Raw genomic sequence first — 21,982 nt, forward strand, 5'->3', positions numbered from 1 at the left:
CCCCAGGGTCAGCCATCCATGACATCTTGTGTGCGTGCAGACCCACAGGTGTTCGTTCAGCGGGAAGCCTTTATTGGGGGCCTTTTCATGGAGACAAGAGCTGCACTGAGCCTTTGGGGACAGGGGGACGGAGCAGCAGCTGTGCTGCAGGGTGCAGACCACCTGGCAGGGCCGGCGGGGCAGTGGGCTGAGGCTGGTAGGCAGAAGGGAGCCGCTGGTCCCCAGGAGCCTGGCTTCCTGGCTGGTGACAGTGGGAGGATGGATGACAGTGATGTCCAGGGCCTGGTGTGTGGGACCCGGGGGGCTCAGCAGCAGCACAGAGAGGCAGCGGGGGCGGGGAGAGTGATTCAGCAGGTGTGGTGCTCAGGGTGGCGCTCAGGCACAGCCGCGGCTGCTTTAGGCCCACAGCAAGACAGTCACCCCAGGGGCTTCTTGCAGGCGGGGTCCTGGGTCACAGACAGGGCCACAGAGCCTGGTGCTCGCTCCCAGGCATAGCTGTGGAGACACAGATAAGCAGGGGGCAGACCAGGGCCTGAGGATCTCAGGGAAAGGAGGGCAGCCCCACGTTGAGGAAAGTCCTCCCCGTGTACTCACGAGGTCCCAGCTGGCACCAGGAGGCTGTCATCAGGGTTCAGGCTCAGGCGCCGTCCCTCCATCGTCACCACCGAGGAGCCCTCCTGGGAAAGAGGAAGGGGAGGTTCAAATGTAGGCCGTTGGGCCTCAACACCTGTCTGAAAGTCCCCAAGCCTGCCTTGGAAGGAGGCCCTGAGAGCAGGTCCAGCCATGGGAGCCCGAGGCCCAGGAGCAGTCTGATCTCCTTGGAGGTTGTACCACCCTGACCCAGGAGCCCCACTTGCCAGCTGCCACAGCCACACGTCCACATCCTGTCTCGACACTTTGCTGCTGCCTTGTCCATGGGCAATCACCTGGTGGGAGGTGACATGGAAATTTCTGGTGCTTCTTGCCCCACATGGGAGACAGTCTTGAACCTAGCCCCCAGATGACAGGCCTGCATGGGGCAGGGGCAGGGCTCGTAACAGCCCATCACCATGTGCCAAGCAGAGACAAGGGTGTGGAGAGGAAGGCCACCTGGGCCTCAGGCCATGTGACAGGTGCTGGCCACCTGTTACTCGGGATGGCTCACGCCTGGATTTCACATGCATGTGCTCCTTTTGTCCTTCGGACATGTGCTTGTGTGAAGCCATGCCCAGCAAAGCACACTAGGGACACAGCTTGCCAAGGTGCCTGCCTCCTCTTCTCTGTGAGCTGTGACAAGTCTGGCCTCAGGAGGAGGAGGGACAAGGAGAGCAAGGCTGAGGCTCCTCTGACATGCCTCAGCCGGAAGCCTTCAGCTGCTGTGTGGCCGTGCTCCTGTGGCCCAGAGTGGGGCTCAGTGGATGCTCCTGGGTGTAGACTGAAGCAGGTAGGAGGAGTATGAAGGGGCGGGATGCAGGGCCGTGAAGGCAGCTCAGTCTGAGTGACACTGGGTGTTGGCATGGGAGGGGCTTCATGGTGCACCAACTCTCCTAGTCCTGGGTAAGTCAGGGCATCTCTGGTACCCAAGGGCAGCAGGGCAGACCCCTAAGGGAGGCCTGTATCATGAGCATCCCTCCACGGGTGACTAATTCAGACTGCACCAGCTGTGCCAGTGGCAGACTGGGAAGACAAGTGAACACTAGCTTCCTCCCCCCTCGCCCTGCTCCTCCTGCCCCCACACTCGGTACAGAGTGAGCTTTCTCAAACACCACTCCGGCCTCGTCACTCGAATGCTTCAACACCTAGGTGGAGCCCTGTTGTGGGTGGGACAGGTGGGACAGGTCCTCCCACTTTGGCCAGCCCAGCAGACCCACCAGGGCCTGGCCCTGCTGCTCTGCAGCCACACCTGCGCTAGCTCTCGCCAACCCCAGCTGCTCTCAGTGCCCAGCAGTTTCGAGCCTCCACGCCTTTGCTCATGCTTCTCCCTCACCTGGAATGCTCTCGCCACCTCCCTTTCTTTCTTTTGCAAACTCCTACATTAGCTTTAAAATGCAACTTGCACATCACCTTCTCCAGGAAGCTGTTCCTTGACTTCCCTTGCAGCCTGAGTTCCTCCTATATCCTCCTAGAGCTTCCTGTAGCTTCTCTATCTATAGAGATAGATATCTATCTCTATCTCTATCTATCTTTCTTTTTTTCTTTTTGAGACAGAATCTCGTTCTGTTGCCCGGGCTAGAGTGCTGTGGCATCAGCCTAGCTCACAGCAACCTCAAACTCCTGGGCTCAAGCAATCCTCCTCCCTTCAGTCTCCCGAGTAGCTGGGACTACAGGCATGTGCCACCATGCCCAGCTAGTTTTTTCTATATATTTTTGATTGTCCAGCTAATTTCTTTCTATTTTTAGTAGAGATGGAGTCTTGCTCTTGCTCAGGTTAGTCTCAAACTCCTGAGCTCAAACGATCTGTCCACCTCAGCCTTCCAGAGTGCTACGATTACAGGCATGAGCGACTGCACCCGGCCAAGCTTCTCTGTCAAATAATATATCACACAATTGTGGCAATTGTTGATTAACAATTGAACAGGTCATACATACATTTTACCTACTCTCCCACCAAAGCCTGAAACATAACAGGCACTTTATCAATGTTGAATGAAAAAAGCACTGTTTGGATCGTTCTGCACCTCTCCACCCAAACTTCAATCCCAAACAACTCTCTCCCTTCCTGGCTTCTAAGGCTGTGACTGGCCAGAGGCCCAGGAATTCCTAGCAGGGAGAAACTACAGACCCTCAGGAAGCTGTCAGTAGGTGGGGCAACCTCCCACTCTGAAAGCAAAGGAAGATTGCTTGGGACCAAGTAACCTCCATGGACCTCCACTCAGAGCAAAGCCATCATTCTCTGAGTCAGGGAGGGAACAGGAAGGCCTATCTTCATGTGTGCACGTGTGTCCATTTCCCGGGCCTGCTGGGTGGATGCCCTGCATGGCCCAGGGCTGCATTACCTTGGTCTCATAGGTGTCCCCAAACAGGCTGAGGGGAGTGCCCGCCTGCAGCTCCCTGCGGTGACCATCCAGCCAGGCCTCCAAGGACATGGGCTCCATGATGGATCGTGTGCTCAGAGGGAATGGTGGCTCCTTGAGCAGCTGGTCTGTACCGGCACGCAGCATGGCTATGGTCAGTGACCTTTGGTCCCAGCCCACCCAGCCCCAGTGGGCCCAGTTCCCAGGGGCCCCAGCTCTCAATTGCTGGAATAGGCTCTGGACCCAGCCCAGTGACCAAGCGGCCATGTGGGGGTACAATGTGGTGTTGTCTTCTCAGTATCCTGAGTACTGGGCAGAGTATTCAAAAGCAGACTCCCTGCTACCCTGGGCCAAGACCCATCCTACTCTGGGAAAGGAGGAAGGGAGAGAGGTGCTTCCTAGGGGCCTCACCAGGGATGGGCTTTCCTGTTCTACACTGCTCAGAGTTGAAGAACCTGCAGGGACAAGAAGGGAGGAGAGGAGTGGTGAGCATTCCCGCCTGAGTGGGCAGTGAGACACACACGTGTACACACACACCACACGCACACTCTCGGGGCCCTCATACAACTTGCACATCTGCTGTCCTTATCCTCACAGCTCCCCCCACCCCCCTACCCCCCAAGGTGGGCTCTCCAGTCCTGGCCCTGCAGCACTGGGTGGGGGGGGGGCACTTTCTCCCAGGCCAGCAGGTGCTGATGTGGAGTCCCAGGACAGCAGGGCAGGGGCTGGGCTGGGGCTCACTCCTGGATGATGGGGGCCAACTGCGTGCCGAGGTCCGTGCAGTAGAACCACTTCTCAAACAGGACATCCGTGGTATCCCCCATGTAGTACCTGCCAGAGCAGAGGACAAGCAACTCGGTTCCCCATCCGGTGGCTTCAGGGCAAGCTCACTCTTGCCGAGCTGGGCTGCCTGCTTCACCCGTTAGCACAGCCCAGTGGTCAGTGCCTGATCATTTGTACCTGGCTCTTCCAGAAGCACATGGGAGCCCCCAAAGTGGGAGGGCTATTACCTACAACCTTCGCATGGCTCTTCCTGGCTCCCAAAACTAAGCCATTTACAAAGCAGATAGAACGCTGAGCTCAGAGAAGCTGGGCAACTTGTCAGGGATTACACAGCCTGTAAATGGCAGAAGCAGGCCAGACTCGAGAAGCTTAGAGAGCATCTAATCCCAGCGTCTTTGTTTTTCTCAAAGAGAAAGCTGAGGCTCAGCCTGAAACCAGGGCCAGTGGCTGGATGCTCTCCCAGGCAGTGGTGCTCTAGGCCAGAGTACACAGAAACTTAGAAGCGAACATGTGGAAGACGTCCCTCAGATGAAGGGTTCTTCTCCTTTTAGGGCCATGACTGCTTTTGAGAAATGAAGCCAAGCATTGGACCTCTCTTCTAGGGGCAGGCCCACGTGCACAGACACATAGCCTTCAGTAGACCCCCTGAAGCCCACCCCTGCTCCTAGCGTGGCTCAGCGAGTTCCTCCCCAGGCCTGAGAAGCACCTGGCAGGCTGGGCTGTGCCCCAGGTCCCTGCGGGTGCAGGCACACGGCAGGTGCCAGGAACATCTGTTAACTGAATGCCTAATTCCAGGCCCAGGCTAGCTCTGTCTGCTCTTTAACTCCTACTGAAAAAGAGAAGCGGTCCTGCTAACGGGAGAAGGCTTGCAAACACAGTGCACCCGCCCACCTGGCAGCCTGAATTCCAGCCCGGGATGCAGCCGGCCACCAGAAACCCTCATAACTGGACTGCAAGGCCCTCCGGGAACTGCCTTCAGAGTGGTATTTTAATGTTGAGTCCCTGGCTTTTATTAAAGGTCAAAAGCAGCCAGATGAAATCCGTTATTGAATTTGCTGTGAAATGTTATTGAGGACGCCGTCCTCTCCATCAAAGACTCCCTATATAATGCCCCTTGCGAGAAATTTCTTTTAGAATTTAAAGCCAGGTATCTGTCCCTACAACAGACTATTATGCAGTAGACTGTTAGGCAGCCATTGTGTTTTTTGAAAAGATTAAATAGTATGAAAAGTACTCATGAATTTAAGTAAAAGAAGTAAAATTCAAGCCTATGCATTCAGTACGACTCAATGCTGTAAGGTATGAGTATACACAGAAAAAAGACAAGATGGAAGTTTAGGTGCTTTGTTAGGTTTAATTGGTGGCAAGACAAATACTATATTTGTTTTCCCTTTTTTTATTATTTTCTTTTCTTGAGATATAATTCACATACCATAAAATTTACCTTTTTAGTGACAAGTAATTTTAACTTAGTTCACTTTGCATTCCTCTACTTTTCCAGATTTTGAGAGTGGACGTGTATGACTTTGGTAATTAGAAAAAAGGAGGCGTTTTTAAAATAAGTATTATAACAAAAGATGTGGGCCCAAGTATCCTGATCCCAGTAACTTCATGGGAAACTTAAATATTCTTAGTTAAGAAATACAAAAAGCAGTTTAGCTTTTGGAAAAAAAATCTCTGTTCCTCTGGGCTATAGGCTGCTTCCTGCTTTCAGAGAATGATAATCATGTGACTTACCAGGACCAAATGGGACCACAGCTATAGGATCAGTGTCTACGGCTGGGCCTGTGTTCTTCCCCTCCTTAGTGTTGAGTCTCACGCCTCTCTAAGTATATGCCGTCCTGGCCCTAATTCCATATTTCTCTACCATGTCAGACCTAGCAAGTTCAGCTCTAGCAAATTTAACTTCCCTGTGCCCGGTTTCTTCATCTGTAAAGCACCGATGGTAACAGTACCTACCCCATAGGGTAGCTGGGAGGATTAAGTGGATAAATACACACAAAGCCCGTAGCCGAGTGCCTGGCACAGAGCCACTGCTTTCTGAGGTTAGTGCCTGCCGGGGAATGAGCTGGGGCTGAGAAGCAGAGGGAGGCACGGGCGGAGACGCTAAGCCGGGGAGAGCAGCAGTGTTCCACTTGGACCGGGGAAGGTGGATCCGACTTTGGCGCCCCTCCGCCTTACTTGCCACGTCCCACCTGTTCCAGCAGACCTCGGGCAGAGAGCACAGGTGATTCCAGCCAGGTCATCAGGCTGAGTGGGCTCCCAGGGGGTCCCAGAGAACAGAACCCCCTGCACCCTGCCCCTCCCCATCAGCCAGCAAATACAGGATCTCCATTGCCTCCCTCCCGCCCTCTCTGTGGCCCTCTCTAGCGTCCTCTCTGCTGCAGTTCTGAGCTGCACCCCCTGCTGCAGGGCGCATTTACCTGAGCCCATCTAACTCCGTTTGCAGCCGCCTCCGCTCAATCACCAGCCCCACGGTGCTGGCAAACCTCTGTGGTGAGTGGGGCACCCGGGCAGGCAGGAGGAATATCTGCAGTGGTGGAGACAAGGGGCCTGGCAGGGCTGCGACCCCTCCCGAAGACCTCAGCGCCCAGCCTCCTGTGCACCCCCGAAGACCCCTGGGGCCCTGCTTGTCCACCCTGGGCCCTCCTCTTTGCCCAGCTCCACGCCAGGGAACCACAGGGGTGTCGGGCTGTGCCGAGGATGGGGAAGCCTGGAGGAGGAAGTGCCCGAGGATGGAGCAGGTGCATGTCGGGCGGGCAGGATGGCAGGAAAAGGCAGGGAGGACAAGACCTCAGCCAGGGCCAGCCCCAGTGCACAGGGTAGGTTCCAGCTGTGGCAGCCTTTCATCTGCCCACACCCCTGGGGCCCAGCCTCACCTCTCCCTGCCGAATGACCACATCCCGGTGGTTCCCTCGCTCCAGGACGCGGAGAACCATGTCCCCCTCCAGCTGGTAAAACACCTGTAGGACAGTGAAGAGGCTCAGACTCTTCCTGCTCCCTCCTCCAGGTCCTTGGCCACTGCCCAGGCCCTGAGTTCTACCCAGGAAACCGCAGAAACTTCCTAAAGGCCTCGGAGTTTATGAGAAGCTCTGCCACCCCTGTCCTGAGGCCCTGGGGATGGAGGCTGCTGATCCAGCTGGACCTTGAACCCCCAGAACCAGAAGCCCCCCAAGGTGATAGGGGTCCATCTACTGATCCTTTTCCACCAGAGAGTCTGTCTCTGTCTCTCCTTAGGGGACCACTTTTCTCTTTTAATTTTACTTTTGTTCATTTATTTTGGGTGGGTAGTAGAGAAACACAGTTTAAAACTAAAGGTACAAAAGGGTACTTAGTGCAAATCCCAGCTCCACCCGCCTCTCCCCATAGCCCCTAGCAACTTGTGTGTCAAGGAGGGGCCAACCCCACCCCTCCCTCGGCCCCAGGCCCTCACCCAAGCTCACCCCTCAGCCACTTGCTTGCCCCCTGCTTACCCCTCTCCCCTTCCTCCTGCCCCCACCAGCCCAGCCCACCCCACCCCACTTTTCCAGATCCTGGAAAACAGGAGGAGAAACTGCCCAGAGAACCTGGCTCCCGGGACCAGGAGGAGTGCCCAGGTCCCCCTCAATACTTGAGTCTCATTTTGGAGACTCATGTATGTCAGGTTTAGGGGAGGGACCAGAGCAAGGACAGCCCCTGTATCTGCAGGAAGGGGGGACTCCAACTAGAGCCTCTCTCACCCACAGGGGCTGGGCTATTTCCTGGGGCTCTGCCCAGCAGGGTTGCTGGCCCAGGCTCCTTCCAGGAGGCTCTAAGGTGTCACTGCGCATGCACCAACGCTGAGGCAGCAGCGCTGCGCTGTGATTTCAGCTGTGCCCCCTCCACCCACCCTGTGTCCACCCCTCCCCAGTCCATAATCTCTGGCCCCTGTGCGAGAAGTGCCCCTCCCTCGGGCCAGTCTGCAAGCCCACCTCTTCACCCTCCTCGATGTGGTAGTCCTTCCTGGTGTTGGGGCCCCCGACGAACATGACTTTGAGCTGCTCCTGGTGCCTGTAATGGACGAGGGGGAGAAGTCCTGAGCTATGTCTGGGGAGGGAGAGGAGAGGGGCTGAGGGGAGTTGAGTACACGTGGGAGAAGGAGCAGGGCTGTGTCTGTATCGCTGTCCCTGTTTCCCCTACTCTCACCCAGCACACGCCCAGGTGCATCTAAGTGTCTCTGTGTCTGGGATTGTGTGTGTGTGTGTGTGGGGGGGGGTCCCTCTTTGTGTGTCCCCCACATCCTCTGAGTCAACAACCAGCCTCCCTAGTCTCTCATTACAGGAGGGGCTGGGGCTGGGGCTAGATGGTTTGTACACACGGGCCACGGCAGCGTAGAGGCTGCCTGTATCCACGACGATGGTGACGGTGTGGGATGGCGGGGGGGGGGGGGGGGCTGAGCCCCCAAACCTGGATTGGTAAGTCCTTGCTGAGTGTCCTCTCCTGTGGGCTGTTTTTCAGCCCACAGTGGGGGCATGGGGACAGGAGGGAAGACACAATCTTTTTCCTTTTTTTTCCCTTCTGGGCATAAGTGAGAAATAGCATCTGTCATGCCCCAATGTTAGGAAAGACGGATGAGATTACAGGGCAGGAGGAGGGTGTCATGGGGCAGTTCTGACCTTAAACACTTGTTTATTTTTTAATTTTGTAGAGATGAAGGTCTCCTTACATTGCCCAGGTTGGCCCAGAACTCCTGGGCTCAAGTGAGCCTCCCACCTTGGCCTCCTGAGTAGCTGGAATCACAGGCACACACATCACGCCGGCTTACGAGCTGGAATGAGTCAGAGTGGCACGGCGCTTCCGGGAGTGGGGAAAAGCTGTGAGGTACTTGGCCAGAGAGGCGGGGTGCAGACTGGATGCATGGGGGGTTCTGGTGGTGTGCGGTGGTCTTGGGGAGTGATGGTGAGAAGGCTGGATTAGGAGTGGGACCACCAAGGAGTTTGGTCTTGGGCTGAGGGGTGCCAAGGAGCCTCGAAAGTCTTTTTAAAATCAACTTCACTGAGATATAATTCAGGTACATATGGAAAACTCTGGAACAAGTTCTCTCAAGAACTATTTCAAGTAACTAGTCAGAATGCATAAGCCAGATGTCACTCCTCTGCCCAAGACCAGCAGCTTCTCATCTCACTGGGGGGAGGGAGGGTTACGGGCTGAACTGTGTCCCCCCTTCCCAAATTCATATGTTGAAGTTGTAACTCCCGGTACTGTGGAATGTGACTTGACTTGGAAACAGGGGCCTTGGGCTGTGATTAGCTGAGTGAGAATGAGGTTATCCTGGAGTAGAGTGGGCCCCTAATCCACTGTGCCTGGTGTTCTTCTATGAAGGGGGAATGTGGACCCAGACACATGCCCAGGGACAAGGCCTTGAGAGTGGAGATTGGCATGATCAGGAGAAGCCATGGAACACCAGTGACGCCAGCAAACCACCAGGAGCTGGGGGATAGGGCTGGGGCAGAGTCCCCTGCAGAGCCCTAGCAAACAGATACTGGGCACAAAGCCAGAGTCCTTTCTCTGCCCTGAGGTCTGCCCGTCTGCCCGCCTTGGCCTCCACTCCTTGTTTGTTGGTATTTATTGGCTGCCTCCTTCCACCAGAATGTCAGCTACACAAGGGAAGGGGCTTTTGTTCGTTTGTTTACAGTTCGTTTGTTTCCACCCTGTGTCTGGAACAGCCTGGCATGTAGAAGGTGCTCAGTGAACATCTGTTGAATGAATGAAGGGAGGGCCTGTGCTTATGGAGGGCTGGATGGCAGGTCTGGAGGCAGGGCAGCCAGTATTGTCCCGGCTGGAGGTGACGAAGGTGGAACCAGAGCAGTGGCCGTGGGCTAGAAAGGAGCAGATGGATGTGAGACACCATCAGGGGCAGAAATTGGTGGAGTGAGAATGAGACTGTAGACAGGGGCAAAAAGGAGAAAGGAGGCAAAAGATGGTAAAGCTTTGAGTTGGAGGCGACAGCAGCGGTAGAAGAGATCTCGGGTCATGCTGACTGTTAGCCATGGCGGTATTGCACAGTGCCCAAGAGCAAGTGTGGACTTCGGAGTCAAACGGTTTCAGGGGCTTGAGTCTGGAGCCTGTCCAGCACTAGCTCAGTGACACGGGGAAAGTTGCTGACTATGGTAACGTCCCGCTGCATGGGGCTACTGCGAGAATTGCAGGTGGCAATGCAAAAACACTTGGTGCAGTCTGGGCCTGAGAAAGTGTTAGTGATTGTAGCTGTCTGGTTTGAGGTGCCATCCCCCTGGAGATGATGTCCTGTGGACACAGGAAACATGAGGAATGTGAACCTGGATCTGGGGACCACATGAGGCCCAGCCATGGAGTTGTGGGAAGGGGAGGGAGGTGAAGGGGCCATACAGGAAGAAGGCCTGAGGGTCTGCTCAAGAAAGATGGCAACTGGACAGGCCAACCCTGTTGGATGCTATGGGGAGAGGTGGCCTAGGGAGGGCTGGGTGTGGGTGCCCGTGCTGCGTGCCCATAAAGAGGGGTCCCCAGAAGAGCAACAAATCAAGATCCTCCCAAAGAAGCTGGTCTCTGACTTCACCTTTGCCTGCAGCTTCCTGGACAGGGTCGGGGTGCATGATTTGAATGGCCCCAGACCTAGGTTCTATTGCAATTCTGGGGCATTCAAAACCACCCTCCCCAAATTTCTGCGTGTTCCCAAAGTGCACGGAGTCACTGGGAGTTGGAGAGAAGTTTCTGGGCCCTGAATGGAGGGGCGCGTCCTGCCATCTCATATCTCCCACAGCCTCGGCTCCACTTCAGCCTTCCTCAGAAGGCACAGTCTCTAGAGTCACCAGAAAGGGGAACAGACCCAGGCCGCTGGAACCGGAACAGCCTGTCCTGGCCATCCCCTGAAGACACCTCGCGAATCACGGCCGCCCTCCTGCAGGCCTGGGTGAAGGAGCTGGGCGCTGGGGCGTAAGGACGCAGGTGGAGGAGGAGGAGAGGACAGCGCAGAGGGCACGGGGCGCCCGGGACTCACATGAGCTTGTTGCAGACCGGGGGCAGGAAGGAGGCCCGGTTCTCCTCCACCCACGTCCGCACGGCCACGGGGCGCTGCATGGCGCCCAGAGAAGCGTCTTCTGCCTTCTAGTCGCTGTCCTCCGGCCGGCCGGGAGGTGGGAGAGCCGGGCTCCGCCCCGCCGCTTCCAGGCCGCCTGGTTAATCCGCAGCCCTGGTTTCAAAAGTTGGAGCAATCCCACACGACCCCGCGGTGGCTGGCGCGGGGCCCCGCGGTTCCGCCTCCAGCCGACTCTGGCTTGAGCGCGCCGCCCCGCGCCCTCGCCCTCGCGCCCCTCGGCCAGGGCCAGCCCGCCCCGCTCACCCGCGCCGCAGGTGGGGGCGGGACACGGGATCCAGCTCACTTGCCCCCAGGGGAACCCAGGGAGGCACCGCCAAAATACGCGAGCGCCAGAATATATGGTGCTGGCACTGGATTTAAGCCTCAGTTTTCCTATCTGGAAAATGGGGATGACAGCACAGCCACTCCGGGCTGCCGTGCGCACTGAACGAAAAGATGTCCAGCGGCCGCCACAGGCCCTGATTAGCGTCCGTCCCCTCTGCTTTCACGAGGACAGAGGTCAGGGCAGAGTCCCCAGAGGCACGGAGTGCGACTGACGACGGGAGGGGGAAGCAGCTGTAAATACAGCGCTGCGGGAGCCCCCACCCCACCCCCACCGCGGGGAACCGGACGGAGGGCTCCTCCCGAGGGAGACACTGTCCTCAGCACCAGGTCGCAGTGGACACTGACGAGGTGTCTGGCACTGTTTTGAGCTCTTCGCGCGTCTTAGGAATCTACTCAGCATACTACTATAGGAGGCATTTTACAGATGCAGACAACGGCCCTCAGTGTCCCCCTCTCATCCATCTCGGAGGAGGGGGGCAGACAAACCAGTGTTCAATGGTTACAGCCCCGCCTACCGGGCCCTGGCGCGGTTAGCCCCCAGGCCCAGGAGGTGGAGGCTGTTTGAAGTGGGAGGAGCCCGCGTGCCGTGGAGGAGGGGAGGCAATCTGACACTTCCTCTTTCTTCAGGACTCAGAATTCTTAGTAAAAGTGGAGGAAGGTGGAGTGGGGGCAAGAAGGCAAATGGCTCCGGCCTCTGACACCAGAATCCAGGCTAGAGAGTTTAAGAAAGTCTAACCTCCTCCAACTCTTCCCTTCCCTCCCTGCTACCTGGCTGGGCTGTTTTTCTCAGCATTTCAGACTCCCCTGGTGCAAGTCAAAGTCAAAACCCAGACAGATGCCAGACAGGATTCCCACCCAGCTCAGCTGGGATCCTCCTGTTTCTGCCCCCTGCCCCCGCACCTGTTTTCTTCTTCTTCTCTCTCCTTTTTCTTTGTATTTATTTATTTACAACATTTTAACTGAGCATTTCTCCCTAAAATATTGCTTAGCACCTAAATAACTCACATCACCTTCTTTATTTTTCTCAGCGACGAGTGATCAGAGCAGACGTACACAATGACACATGAAACACCAAGGATCTATGATGTGTTAGGTTTGCTTGGGATGTTTGTGAAATGGAGGGATGGATGGGTGGGTGGATGAAGGCATGAATGAATTCACACTCAAAAGGGAAAAAAAAGTGATTCCAGCCCAACAGATGTTTGGTTACATAGTACAAAGGAAAAATGATAGTTACCGTGTATTTGAATTGATGTAGTCAAATAACATGAATAATTGAGGCCACAAGTAGAATTTTTAGGGTCTGAATTATCCAGATTAAACCTATACATAGGCTAAACTACTGCTGTATAAGCACTATCAAATATGCCCTCTGATTTGTGCTATGTAGATAAAATACCACATCTCGTCTACTCAGTTGGCAAGACTAGCTTGGGTGTTGGACACCATTTAGCTCCAATGTTCAGAAAATGAACAGTTCCCATTTTATCTGAGTGTTCTGGCATTGTTGAGTCTGAGCCATTTGGAATCCTTCTGGATAGGGCCCCTTGGGCCCCTTCTAGTTTCTGGAGTTTACCCTCAGGAGCCACCTTTGTCCTGTGCACAAAGTAGCTCATTTCCATCACAGAATCAGATGCAAACTGCATATACCCTACCGCCTGGGCTCATCAAAGCCTGTCCTGCTTGCTGCTGTCTTGCTCTGGCCTCCCCTGGATGGTGTTGGCACCTCCAGGTCACTGAGACCCATCGATGCTTCTAGGCTTTGCTGAACCCAGTTGGTGAAATCTATCTAATACTTTAATTCTGCGGTACCTGAACTAGTTGCTTCAGCAGATCCCTTTCCCAGCCCGCCTTGGTCTGTCTTTGTCTGTCTCTGTCTCCCTGTCCCTCTCACTTTCCCACCCTTTCATATAATTCAGCAGATATTTAAAAACAAATACCTTTATATGAATAACAGGGCCAGATCATGAACTGTACTAGTTATTTGGAAATCTAGGTTTTGGCCCTGCTAACTCTTTAACTTGAGTTATTTACAAGTCTGTTTAAATTTTTCTAGAAACATGTTGGTTTGTTTTCTGTTTGGCTATCATTTTGTTTTGTTTTTCATTTCCAATTTTATTGCATTGTGGCAAGAGAAGATGGTCTGTGTTGTATTATTTTGGGGTGGGGAGATGTGTGTTGTTTTTTTTTTTAGCTTAGCCTATGGTCAGTTTTTTGTGAATGTATATTCTCTGCTTAGAATGTAGTTCTAAATATTTCTATTAGATCAAGCTATTGTTTACTCCAATAGTCTTGGTCCTTATTTTTTTAACTGATTACTATTTTGGTTTCTAAGAGAGGTATGTTAAAGACTAATGCTATAATATTTTGGGTCAACTTCTCCTTATATTTTAACAGATTTTGTTTTACATATTTTGAATCTATGTTGTTAGGTGAAAACATACTCATATTTATTTTCTTGGTGTAGTGTTTCTTTTACCACTGAGAAATTTTTCCTCTTAGTTTCTTTTCACCTTGACCTCAACTTTGTCTCATATTAACATTGCTACACCTGCTTCGTGTGTTAGTATTTTCCAGGTATGTTAAATTGGTCACAAAGATACCACAATAACTCCTTCCCTGCCCCAATCTATATTTCTTGCAGTGTGACTTTGTCACTGTTCCATTAAGAGATAAAGTCTGTTTCCCCATCTGTTGAATCATGGCTGGCATTGTGACTTGCCCTGAATACAGAAAGCAGCAAAACTGATGTGGGACATCTGAGTCTAGTCCTTGCCAGGTCTTGCAGCTGCCGATCTCATCGCCTGGAACGCTGCTGCCACCATGTGCAGAAGCCTGGGCTAGCGGCCTTGAGGACAAGAGACTGCCTGGAGAGAAAGACTGGCTGATGGCCAGCACCAGCTGTGTAAGACCATCTTGGACGACTGCAGCTATGTGAGTGACCCCCAGGGAGTGGAAGTCAGGTCAAGTGGAAGACCTGCCCAGTGGTCCTGCTTGTTACTTTAAGTCATTAAATTTTGGGGACGATTTGTTACACTGTAATAGATAACTGAGATACCAGATGTATATATTCCCGTAACCTTTGTGTCATTTTGTTTTAGATATATGTCTCATGAATGACATATAGCTAGAGTTTTTTTTTAAAAAATCCAATATGGTAGCCTATGATATCTAATATGTGGATTCAACCCTTCCCATATTTATTTAATTATTGATACTTAAATAAATTTGTACTTATTCATGACATCTTGTTTTGGGTATTCTAATCACCATGCTGTGTTCATTTCCCATGGCTGCTATAAGAAATTACCAGAAACTTAGTGGCTTAAAATAATACAAATTTATTATCTTACAGTTCTGGAGGTGAGAAGTCTGAATGGGTCTTATGGGCTAAAATCGAGGTATTTTCAGAGCTGCATTATTACTGGGGGCTCTAGGAAAGAATCTGTTGCCTTGCCTTTTCTATCTTCTAGAAGCCGCCTGCATTCCTTGGCTTGTGTGCCTTCCTTCTACGTTAAGACACCTCATTGCACCCTCTGCTTTTGTTGTCACATTTCTTCTCTGACCCTCCAGCCTCCCTCTTTCCCTTAGGGGAATCCTTGTGACGACTTTGCACCCACCAGATAACACAGGATAATCCCTTGTGTCAGACTCCTTGGTTTAAGCCCATCTGCAGTATTCTCCTTTATTATGTAAGGTAACATAGTCACGATTCTGGGGATTAGGACATGGAGATTTTTGGCAGGGATAGATTGAGGGGGTATTATTCTGTTTACTACACATCCTTTCTCTTTGTCTCTTCTCTTCTTCTTTTCTCTTTCCTAATCTATCACAATGTTCCTGGCTGTGAATAACAGAGACCGCAGTTAAACAGTGGCGTACCAACAGAAGTTTAAAGGCTCACGTAGCTGGATACCCAGAGTGGGAGCCTGTGACTCAGCGGTGACATCACCGACCCTGGCTCTTTCCAGTGCTCCAGTCCACTCCTCCAGCACCAGCTTCATCCCAAGGCTGGTTCCCTGAGTGGTCAGGGGATGGTCACCAGGGGCCATTGAGGCCGAAGCTTCTTTATCCTCACCCACTGAGGAAGAGAGTTGATTACCCACAGCTCTCTCTCTGTACCAGGGTTTCTCAACATCAGCACTGTTGGCAGGGCTGGGTGATTCTTTGCTGTGGGGGCTGCCCTGTGCATTGTACGATGTCTGGCAGCACCCCTGGCTTCTTTCTGCTAGAAGCCAGTAGCTTCTTTGCCACACCCACGTGAGAATCAGGTGTGTTTATTGGCCATAAAGAGGCTCACATGCTCATACCTGAACCAATCACTGGGGCAGAGAGAGTGGGATACTTTCTTTGGCTTAGTCAAATTGGGATTTATACTATACTTGAAGCTGGAGGTAGAATCAGCTTCCCCTAAAGTCTGTGGCCATGTTGGGGAGGGATGAGGAGCTCAAACAAAACCCTGGCTCATGACTAGGAGGTGAAAAATACTGCTTGGTGGAAGGCCAAGGCGCGAGGATTGTTACTAAAAACAGAAAAACTTAGCTGGGCATGGTGGCATGTACCTATAGTGCCAGCTACTCAGGAGGCTGAGGCAGGAGGATCACTTGAGCCCACGAGTTTGACGTTGCAGTGAGCTATGATGATGCCACTGCACTCTAGGCTGAGTGATACAGCAAGACCTGGTCTCAAAAAAAAAAAAAAAAATACTGCTTGGGAATGTCCACCACATCTGGCTTTTGATTAGGTTTTCTTCGATCCATTTCACCTTTACTTTCTTTCTTTTTTTTTTATTTTGGCATATTATAGGGGTACAAATTTTAAGGTTTCAATAAATGCCCTTTCTCCCCCCTCCCCCCACAAGTCTGAGTTTCCAGCATGACCATCCCCCAGATGGTGCACTTCTCACTCATTATGTATGTACATACCCGCCCCCCTCCCCCCTCCCACCTGCCCAATACCCTATTACTGTAGTACCTATGTGTCCACTTAGGTGCTGCTCAGCTAATACCAGTTTGCTGGTGAGTATATGTGGTGCTTGTTTTTCCATTCTTGGGATACTTCACTTAGTCGTATGGGATCCAGCTCTAACCAGGAAAATATAAGGTGTGCTATATCACCATTGTTTCTTAGAGCTGAATAGTACTCCATGGTATACATATACCACATTTTATTAATCCATTCTTGGATTGATGGGCACTTGGGCTGTTTCCACAGCCTTGCAATTATGAATTGTGCTGCTATAAACATTCGAGTGCAGGTGTCTTTTTTGTAGAGTGTCATTGGATCTTTTGGGTAGATGCCCAGTAATGGGATTGCTGGATCCAATGGTAGATCCACTTGTATCGCTTTAAGGTATCTCCATATTGCTTTCCACAGAGGTTGAACTAGTTTGCAGTCCCACCAGCAGTGTAGGAGTGTTCCTCTCTCTCCGCATCCACACCAGCATTTATTGTTTGGAGACTTTTTGATAAAGGCCATTCTCACTGGAGTTAAGTGATATCTCATTGTGGTTTTGATTTGCATTTCCCTGATGATTAGAGATGTTGAGCATTTTTTCATATGTTTGTTGGCCATTCTTCTGTCTTCTTTAGAAAAGTTTCTGTTCAAGTCCTTTGCCCACTTTTAATAGGGTTATTTGATTTTTTTCTTGCTGATTTTCATGAGTTCTAAGTATATTCTAGTTATCAGCCCCTTATCAGATGGGTAGGATGCAAAAATTTTCTCCCATTCTGTAGATTGTCTGTTTACTTTCATGACTGTTTCTTTGGCTGTGCAGAAGCTTTTCAGTTCGATCATGCCCCATTTATTTATTTTTGTTGCTGCTTTGATTGCCTTTGGGGACTTCTTCATAAACTCTTTGCCTAGGCCGATGTCTAGAAGAGTTTCCTCTAGAATTTTCCTCTAGAATTCTAATAGTTTCATACCTTAGGTTTAAGTTGGTTACCCAGCGTGAGTTGATTTTTGTGAGAGGCATTTCACTTTTACTTTCTATTCCTAGATGTCAAGTGGTTATTCTTTAAATAAATGCATATATTTCAACATGTAGATTTCTAATATATATTGCTAATCAGCATTTACACACACCCCTGAACAAGGCAAGAACAAGAGAGTCTGAGGAAACTTTAACTTCCTTCTGGAATTCCCTAGTGGCAACTTCCACACTGTAACATGTAGATTAGTATTTAAAATTTTTATACAAAAATATTAGATGTAGATATGGGTTTCTAATGTATTAGCTAACTTATCACTTCTTATATCCCATTATTTTTTCCTAGATTCATTCTTTGCGAGTGTGTGTGTGTGTGTGTGTGTCTTCAGATCTTCTTGACTATTTTTTAAAAAACATTGTTTCTTATCTGTTCTCTCTATTATTATAATTCCGGAATTCTTATAATGAATATTTGAATTTTGGGGTGTTATCTCCATGTCATTTAACTTTTCTTTCTTTCTCCCATCTCCCTTTGTTCTGCATTCTGGAAATGTTCTTACTCGTAATCTTCCAGTTTACTGTTTTTGTCTATTTAATTGATACACTCTACTATTCAGCTCATCCACTGAGTTTTACATTTCAATAGGTTTATGTTTATATTTACAAAGTCTCTAATCTGTTGTCTTTATCTCTTGGATGTAATATACTCCTTGTTTCGAACTCCTGACCTTGAGCAATCCGCCCGCCTCGGCCTCCCAGAGTGCTAGGATTACAGGCGTGAGCCACCGCGCCCGGCCTAAAGCCCACATTTTAAAATAAATACATTCCTTGAAAACATAAAGGAGTGTGTTACGGCCAGCGGGGCGCAGTGGCTCACGCCTGTAATCCTAGCTCTCTGGGAGGCCGAGGCGGGCGGATTGCTCAAGGTCAGGAGTTCGAAACCAGCCTGAGCAAGAGCGAGACCCCGTCTCTACTATAAATAGAAAGAAACTAATTGGCCAACTAATATATATAGAAAAAATTAGCCGGGCATGGTGGCTCATGCCTGTAGTCCCAGCTACTTGGGAGGCTGAGGCAGAAGGATTGCTTGAGCCCAGGAGTTTGAGGTTGCTGTGAGCTAGGCTGACGCCACGGCACTCACTCTAGCCTAGGCAACAAAGCGAGACTCTGTCTCAAAAAAAATAAAAATAAAAAAAAATAAAATAAAATGTGGGCTTTATATTAGTGAGGGTAATACTAGCTTCTGTAGCAAGAAAAAACAAACAAACAACAAAACACCCCAAACTCAGTGTGGTTCAACCCAATGGAAGTTCCCTTCTCACCCTGATAAGGGCGCGTGGGGAGGCAGCACCGTCGCCACAGCCATTTAGGGACCCGGGTTGACAGAAGCTGACAGAGGAGCTTGTCTCCTTCATCACGTAACTTCCAGTATTGCCCTGGTGCTGGCAGGCAGCTGGCCAAAGGGGGACAGAGAGTGGAGGTACTTGCAGGCCAGGCCAGGCTGGAGTGGTGTGCACCATCTGTTCACACTCCACCGTGAAGCCGACACACGGTTCACTCCACGCACGGTTCACACACGCACCTCACTTCAAGGGAGGCTGGGAGAGTCCGCGCTGTGCTCCCAAGAGGGAAGATGGCAGACGTGGGGAACCACTGGCAGCTTCTGCCACAAAGTACTGTTCTGGTTGGTCTGTTAGTTCTTCCGGGTATATGTCGTCCTCCTCTGGTCTCTCTTTTTTTTTTTTTTTCCTTTATTTTTCAGCTGCAGAAGCTGTGAGAAGATCTGGACTCTTTTTGATGGTAGTGGCTTTTCTCAAATTGTCTAGTGATCCTCGTGCAAAGTCATCTTTACGGTTGGCGATCTCAGGTGGACTGCTGGCTGTCTCTGTGTGCATGGTCTGCTTGGGGGATGAGGCCAGAGTTGCTCTCTGTGCTGTTTTCAGTGGCAATGGGGATAGGCAAGACATGCCACCAGGTGGGGCATCTCAGCACCAAGTCTCCTGGGTGGGCCCAGCCACCCCAGGGACAGCCCTGTCTCTCTGCTCCAAGCTCCCACATTCTTGGCTCCCTCCTGCCTGGTCTAGACAACCTATCACAGTCGCCTGGGCCCTGGTGGCGGGCGTGACGTCAGTGCTCCTGCTTCAGTGCCCCAGCTAGTTACCCTAGCAGTCGTCCCTGCATTCAGCCCCTTTGAGTGTGAAGCACCCTCTGCCTGCTCCCAGCACCCTTGGAGGGACCCTGCTCTTGGCTCCCCCATGTGTCCTAAGCTATAGCTTCTTTCTTCAGTCTAATCTTGCCTTCTTCTATCCATCCCTGATAGTTTCAGGTCTTCAGATTCCTTGCAATTCCAGGTTCAGTGAGAGTCCTTCTTGCGTTCTCGTATATTTGTGTGTTTTTGTAAGGGCCTGATTGCAGCCCAAAGCTGCTGGCTCACTTGTGCGAGCCCGGATAACAGAAAATGGGCCCAGGGGAGGAGTAATCGGCTCCTGGAAACTGCTAGCTTGGGGCCCAAAGGTAGAGCTATCGGCTAAACGCATATTTCTGCTTCTGAGAATCGCTTGCTTGCAGCTAGACGCATAGGTACGGTGCCAGATAAGAGAGAAAGCCCCCTTTGCCGCCGGCGGGCTACCAGTCCACCAATCATTTTAAAGACTAACACGCACAATCAGCTTGTGCAGCGCGGGTGTTCCAGAGGGAGGGGGGATAAAAGGGGAGCCCCAGCTTTGGTCAGGGTCCTTGCCTGTAAGAGCGGCCACTGCGCTGGCACTCTAGGGCCTGGACCCTGGCTAGCCAGAAAATAAAGCTCCTCTTGAGTGATTGCATCCTTGGTGTCTTTGTTCGTCTGCCTGGCGGGGTGCAGGAAGCCGGTCCCTAACATTTTATATTTACATCTTTCACTTATTGGATTTAGTGTTTAACATGGAAAAACGACTGTTTCCACAAGCGACTGCACCATTTTCCATTCCCACCAGCCATGTGGGAGGGTTCTGGTTTCCCCACGTCCTCGCCTACGTATCCCCCTGTTTCTCTTCTGGGGCCTCAGGAACTTGTACTCTCGATCCCGTACCCTCTCCTGGGAGATCAGTGAAAACTGTTGAGAAGCTGTTGATGTTTGGACCTACTACTCCCCACGGCTTTCCTTAGCCAGTCCTCTCTCTCTTTAAGTAATCGGAGAGGAACAACTTCTCCCTGGGATCAGAGTATGGCGCAAAGTCTGAGAGTAACTCTTGCACACTAAAGCTTGGGAACAGCTGAGCTAGAACTACCCAAGGAAGCAACAAAAGGACGGTGGATATGGCAGATGCTTGGACACTGATCTATTTGCTCTTAAGACAACTCTCACATTTCTGGGTGGTTTATTCTAAGAAGTTTCCTGTTTGCCTTCAGGGCCACTGTGTTCTGTAGGATATTAAGCCCTTTGTCTCTCAGCTCCAAACTCAGTGTTCCGTCCTCTGCATTCTGATGCTGGGGCCGGGACTCTGCAAGCTCCATCTGCGCTTCGCCCAGCTGGTCCTATGTTGGGCCCTTCCCAAGCGCGGAGATGAGGGAGACTGGAAGAAGGGAGGGAAGAGGGGACCAGCTCCTTCCTTTAGCAGCTTCTAAATCCAATCTGCAATTTTCCCTGTACTTGCAGAATCAGCTCAAAAGTGGCCTGACCACTTTTTTCCAGAAGTCGGAGTTCCAATTCTGTAGAAGTCTTCCTCCAATGTCGCGCCCGCCTCGCCAGCAAGGAAGACGCGGCAACAGGAGTTCTTCTGACCGTGCTTTAATGGGGTTCCCTTTAGACTTACATGATGCGGAAGACCCAGCCCGGCAGCGTGCAGGCCGCTATATACCCCAGAAGTACAACCCCTAAGCTGCGATAGGCCGCTCAACTGTCGAGCCACCAAAGCATTAGCCCATATCAGGACCCTTTGTTTGCATTCTCGCGCCACAGGGCAACCGACAATTGTGCGTGCGCTGAACTTGTTAGCTGCTCTAGGCAAAGCCGGAAACAGGCGCCAACTTGTAATGGCGTTGACACCGCGCCCCACATCTCCCCCTGTTTTATTAATTTAATGAGAGCTGAGCAACCGTTCAGCACCGTCCTTTGACCGTGCGATCAAGGTTGCAGAGCCTCACTTTCACCAGCAACCACCTATCCTCGTGCAATGAGCACAACTCGGAGGTGTGCAAAGGCTGGCTGTGGGATAGGAGACATGCCTTATTTGGTGCAATGGGAGAGACCCCTCAGAGTGCAAAGGCCATGTCTGCTAAAATACCTGGGGGTAGGAGCGGGTGCAACCCAAAACTAGGCTAACCTTTTAGCATGGTCAACCACACCTGTGCAGACTGTCTCAGTTCAAGCGCAGCAAATGTCTGTGCCAATACCACATGGTCCGTGGCTGCAAGACTGAAACAGAGTCATAGAGCTAGGAGCTTTAACAGGAACAGGAATGTATCTAGGCAAGCAGGTAACAATGGCAGAGGGGTGAGACATGGCATTCTAACACAATGTATAATTGCACATATTAGAGGAACAGTTCACATGTGTACCAGAGGGTTTTTCCGTGGATACCACCCAGATAAACTGGGGCCAAACACAGACAAGTATAGGGGCAAAGGTCGCATTTTGCCCTCTCGCAATCACCCTCACAGAACCTTTAAAAGAGTTGCTAAGATTCCATGCGAAACTAGCATTCCTTGCCATACCCCCAGCCACCAATGGACAGGGGGGCCAAGTCCGTGCAGCTTCCGTTAACCCCACACAAAACACAAAGTCCCCTTCAAGGAGAAGGATCTATTTCCCTCCAGTTTACTACTCTGTGTGTCCAACGGCATGTACGCAGTGCCCAAGGAAACATTAGTAGAAGAGAAGCG

General features: G+C 51.5%; 1 protein-coding gene across 1 annotated transcript; it reads right to left on the reverse strand.

The window, feature by feature from the left end:
• Positions 1-51: 51 nt before the first annotated feature.
• HAAO (3-hydroxyanthranilate 3,4-dioxygenase) lies at positions 52-11,262 on the reverse strand. The gene is made up of 10 exons (XM_012756563.3): positions 10,771-11,262; positions 7,727-7,805; positions 6,656-6,739; positions 6,200-6,306; positions 3,735-3,824; positions 3,405-3,448; positions 2,976-3,121; positions 858-926; positions 595-677; positions 52-495 (listed from the first exon to the last, which is right to left on the reverse strand). The coding sequence occupies exons 1-10, from the start codon at positions 10,848-10,850 to the stop codon at positions 417-419; spliced, it is 861 nt and encodes a 286-aa protein (XP_012612017.1). The 5' UTR covers positions 10,851-11,262; the 3' UTR covers positions 52-416.
• Positions 11,263-21,982: the final 10,720 nt, after the last annotated feature.

This window comes from Microcebus murinus, chromosome 3 (genome assembly GCF_040939455.1).
Source record: "Microcebus murinus isolate Inina chromosome 3, M.murinus_Inina_mat1.0, whole genome shotgun sequence".
In the NCBI taxonomy this organism is placed as follows: domain Eukaryota; kingdom Metazoa; phylum Chordata; class Mammalia; order Primates; family Cheirogaleidae; genus Microcebus; species Microcebus murinus.

Bases quoted from the DNA above. Each gene is read 5' to 3' on its own strand.
- HAAO (XM_012756563.3), bottom strand. From the start codon at position 10,850: ATGCAGCGCCCCGTGGCCGTGCGGACGTGGGTGGAGGAGAACCGGGCC. The intron at 6,307-6,655 runs GTGAGGCTGGGC...CCACCACTGCAG, and splicing joins TGGTCATTCGGCAGGGAGAG to ATATTCCTCCTGCCTGCCCG. The intron at 3,449-3,734 runs GTGAGCCCCAGC...TTGTCCCTGCAG, and splicing joins TTGGCCCCCATCATCCAGGA to GTTCTTCAACTCTGAGCAGT.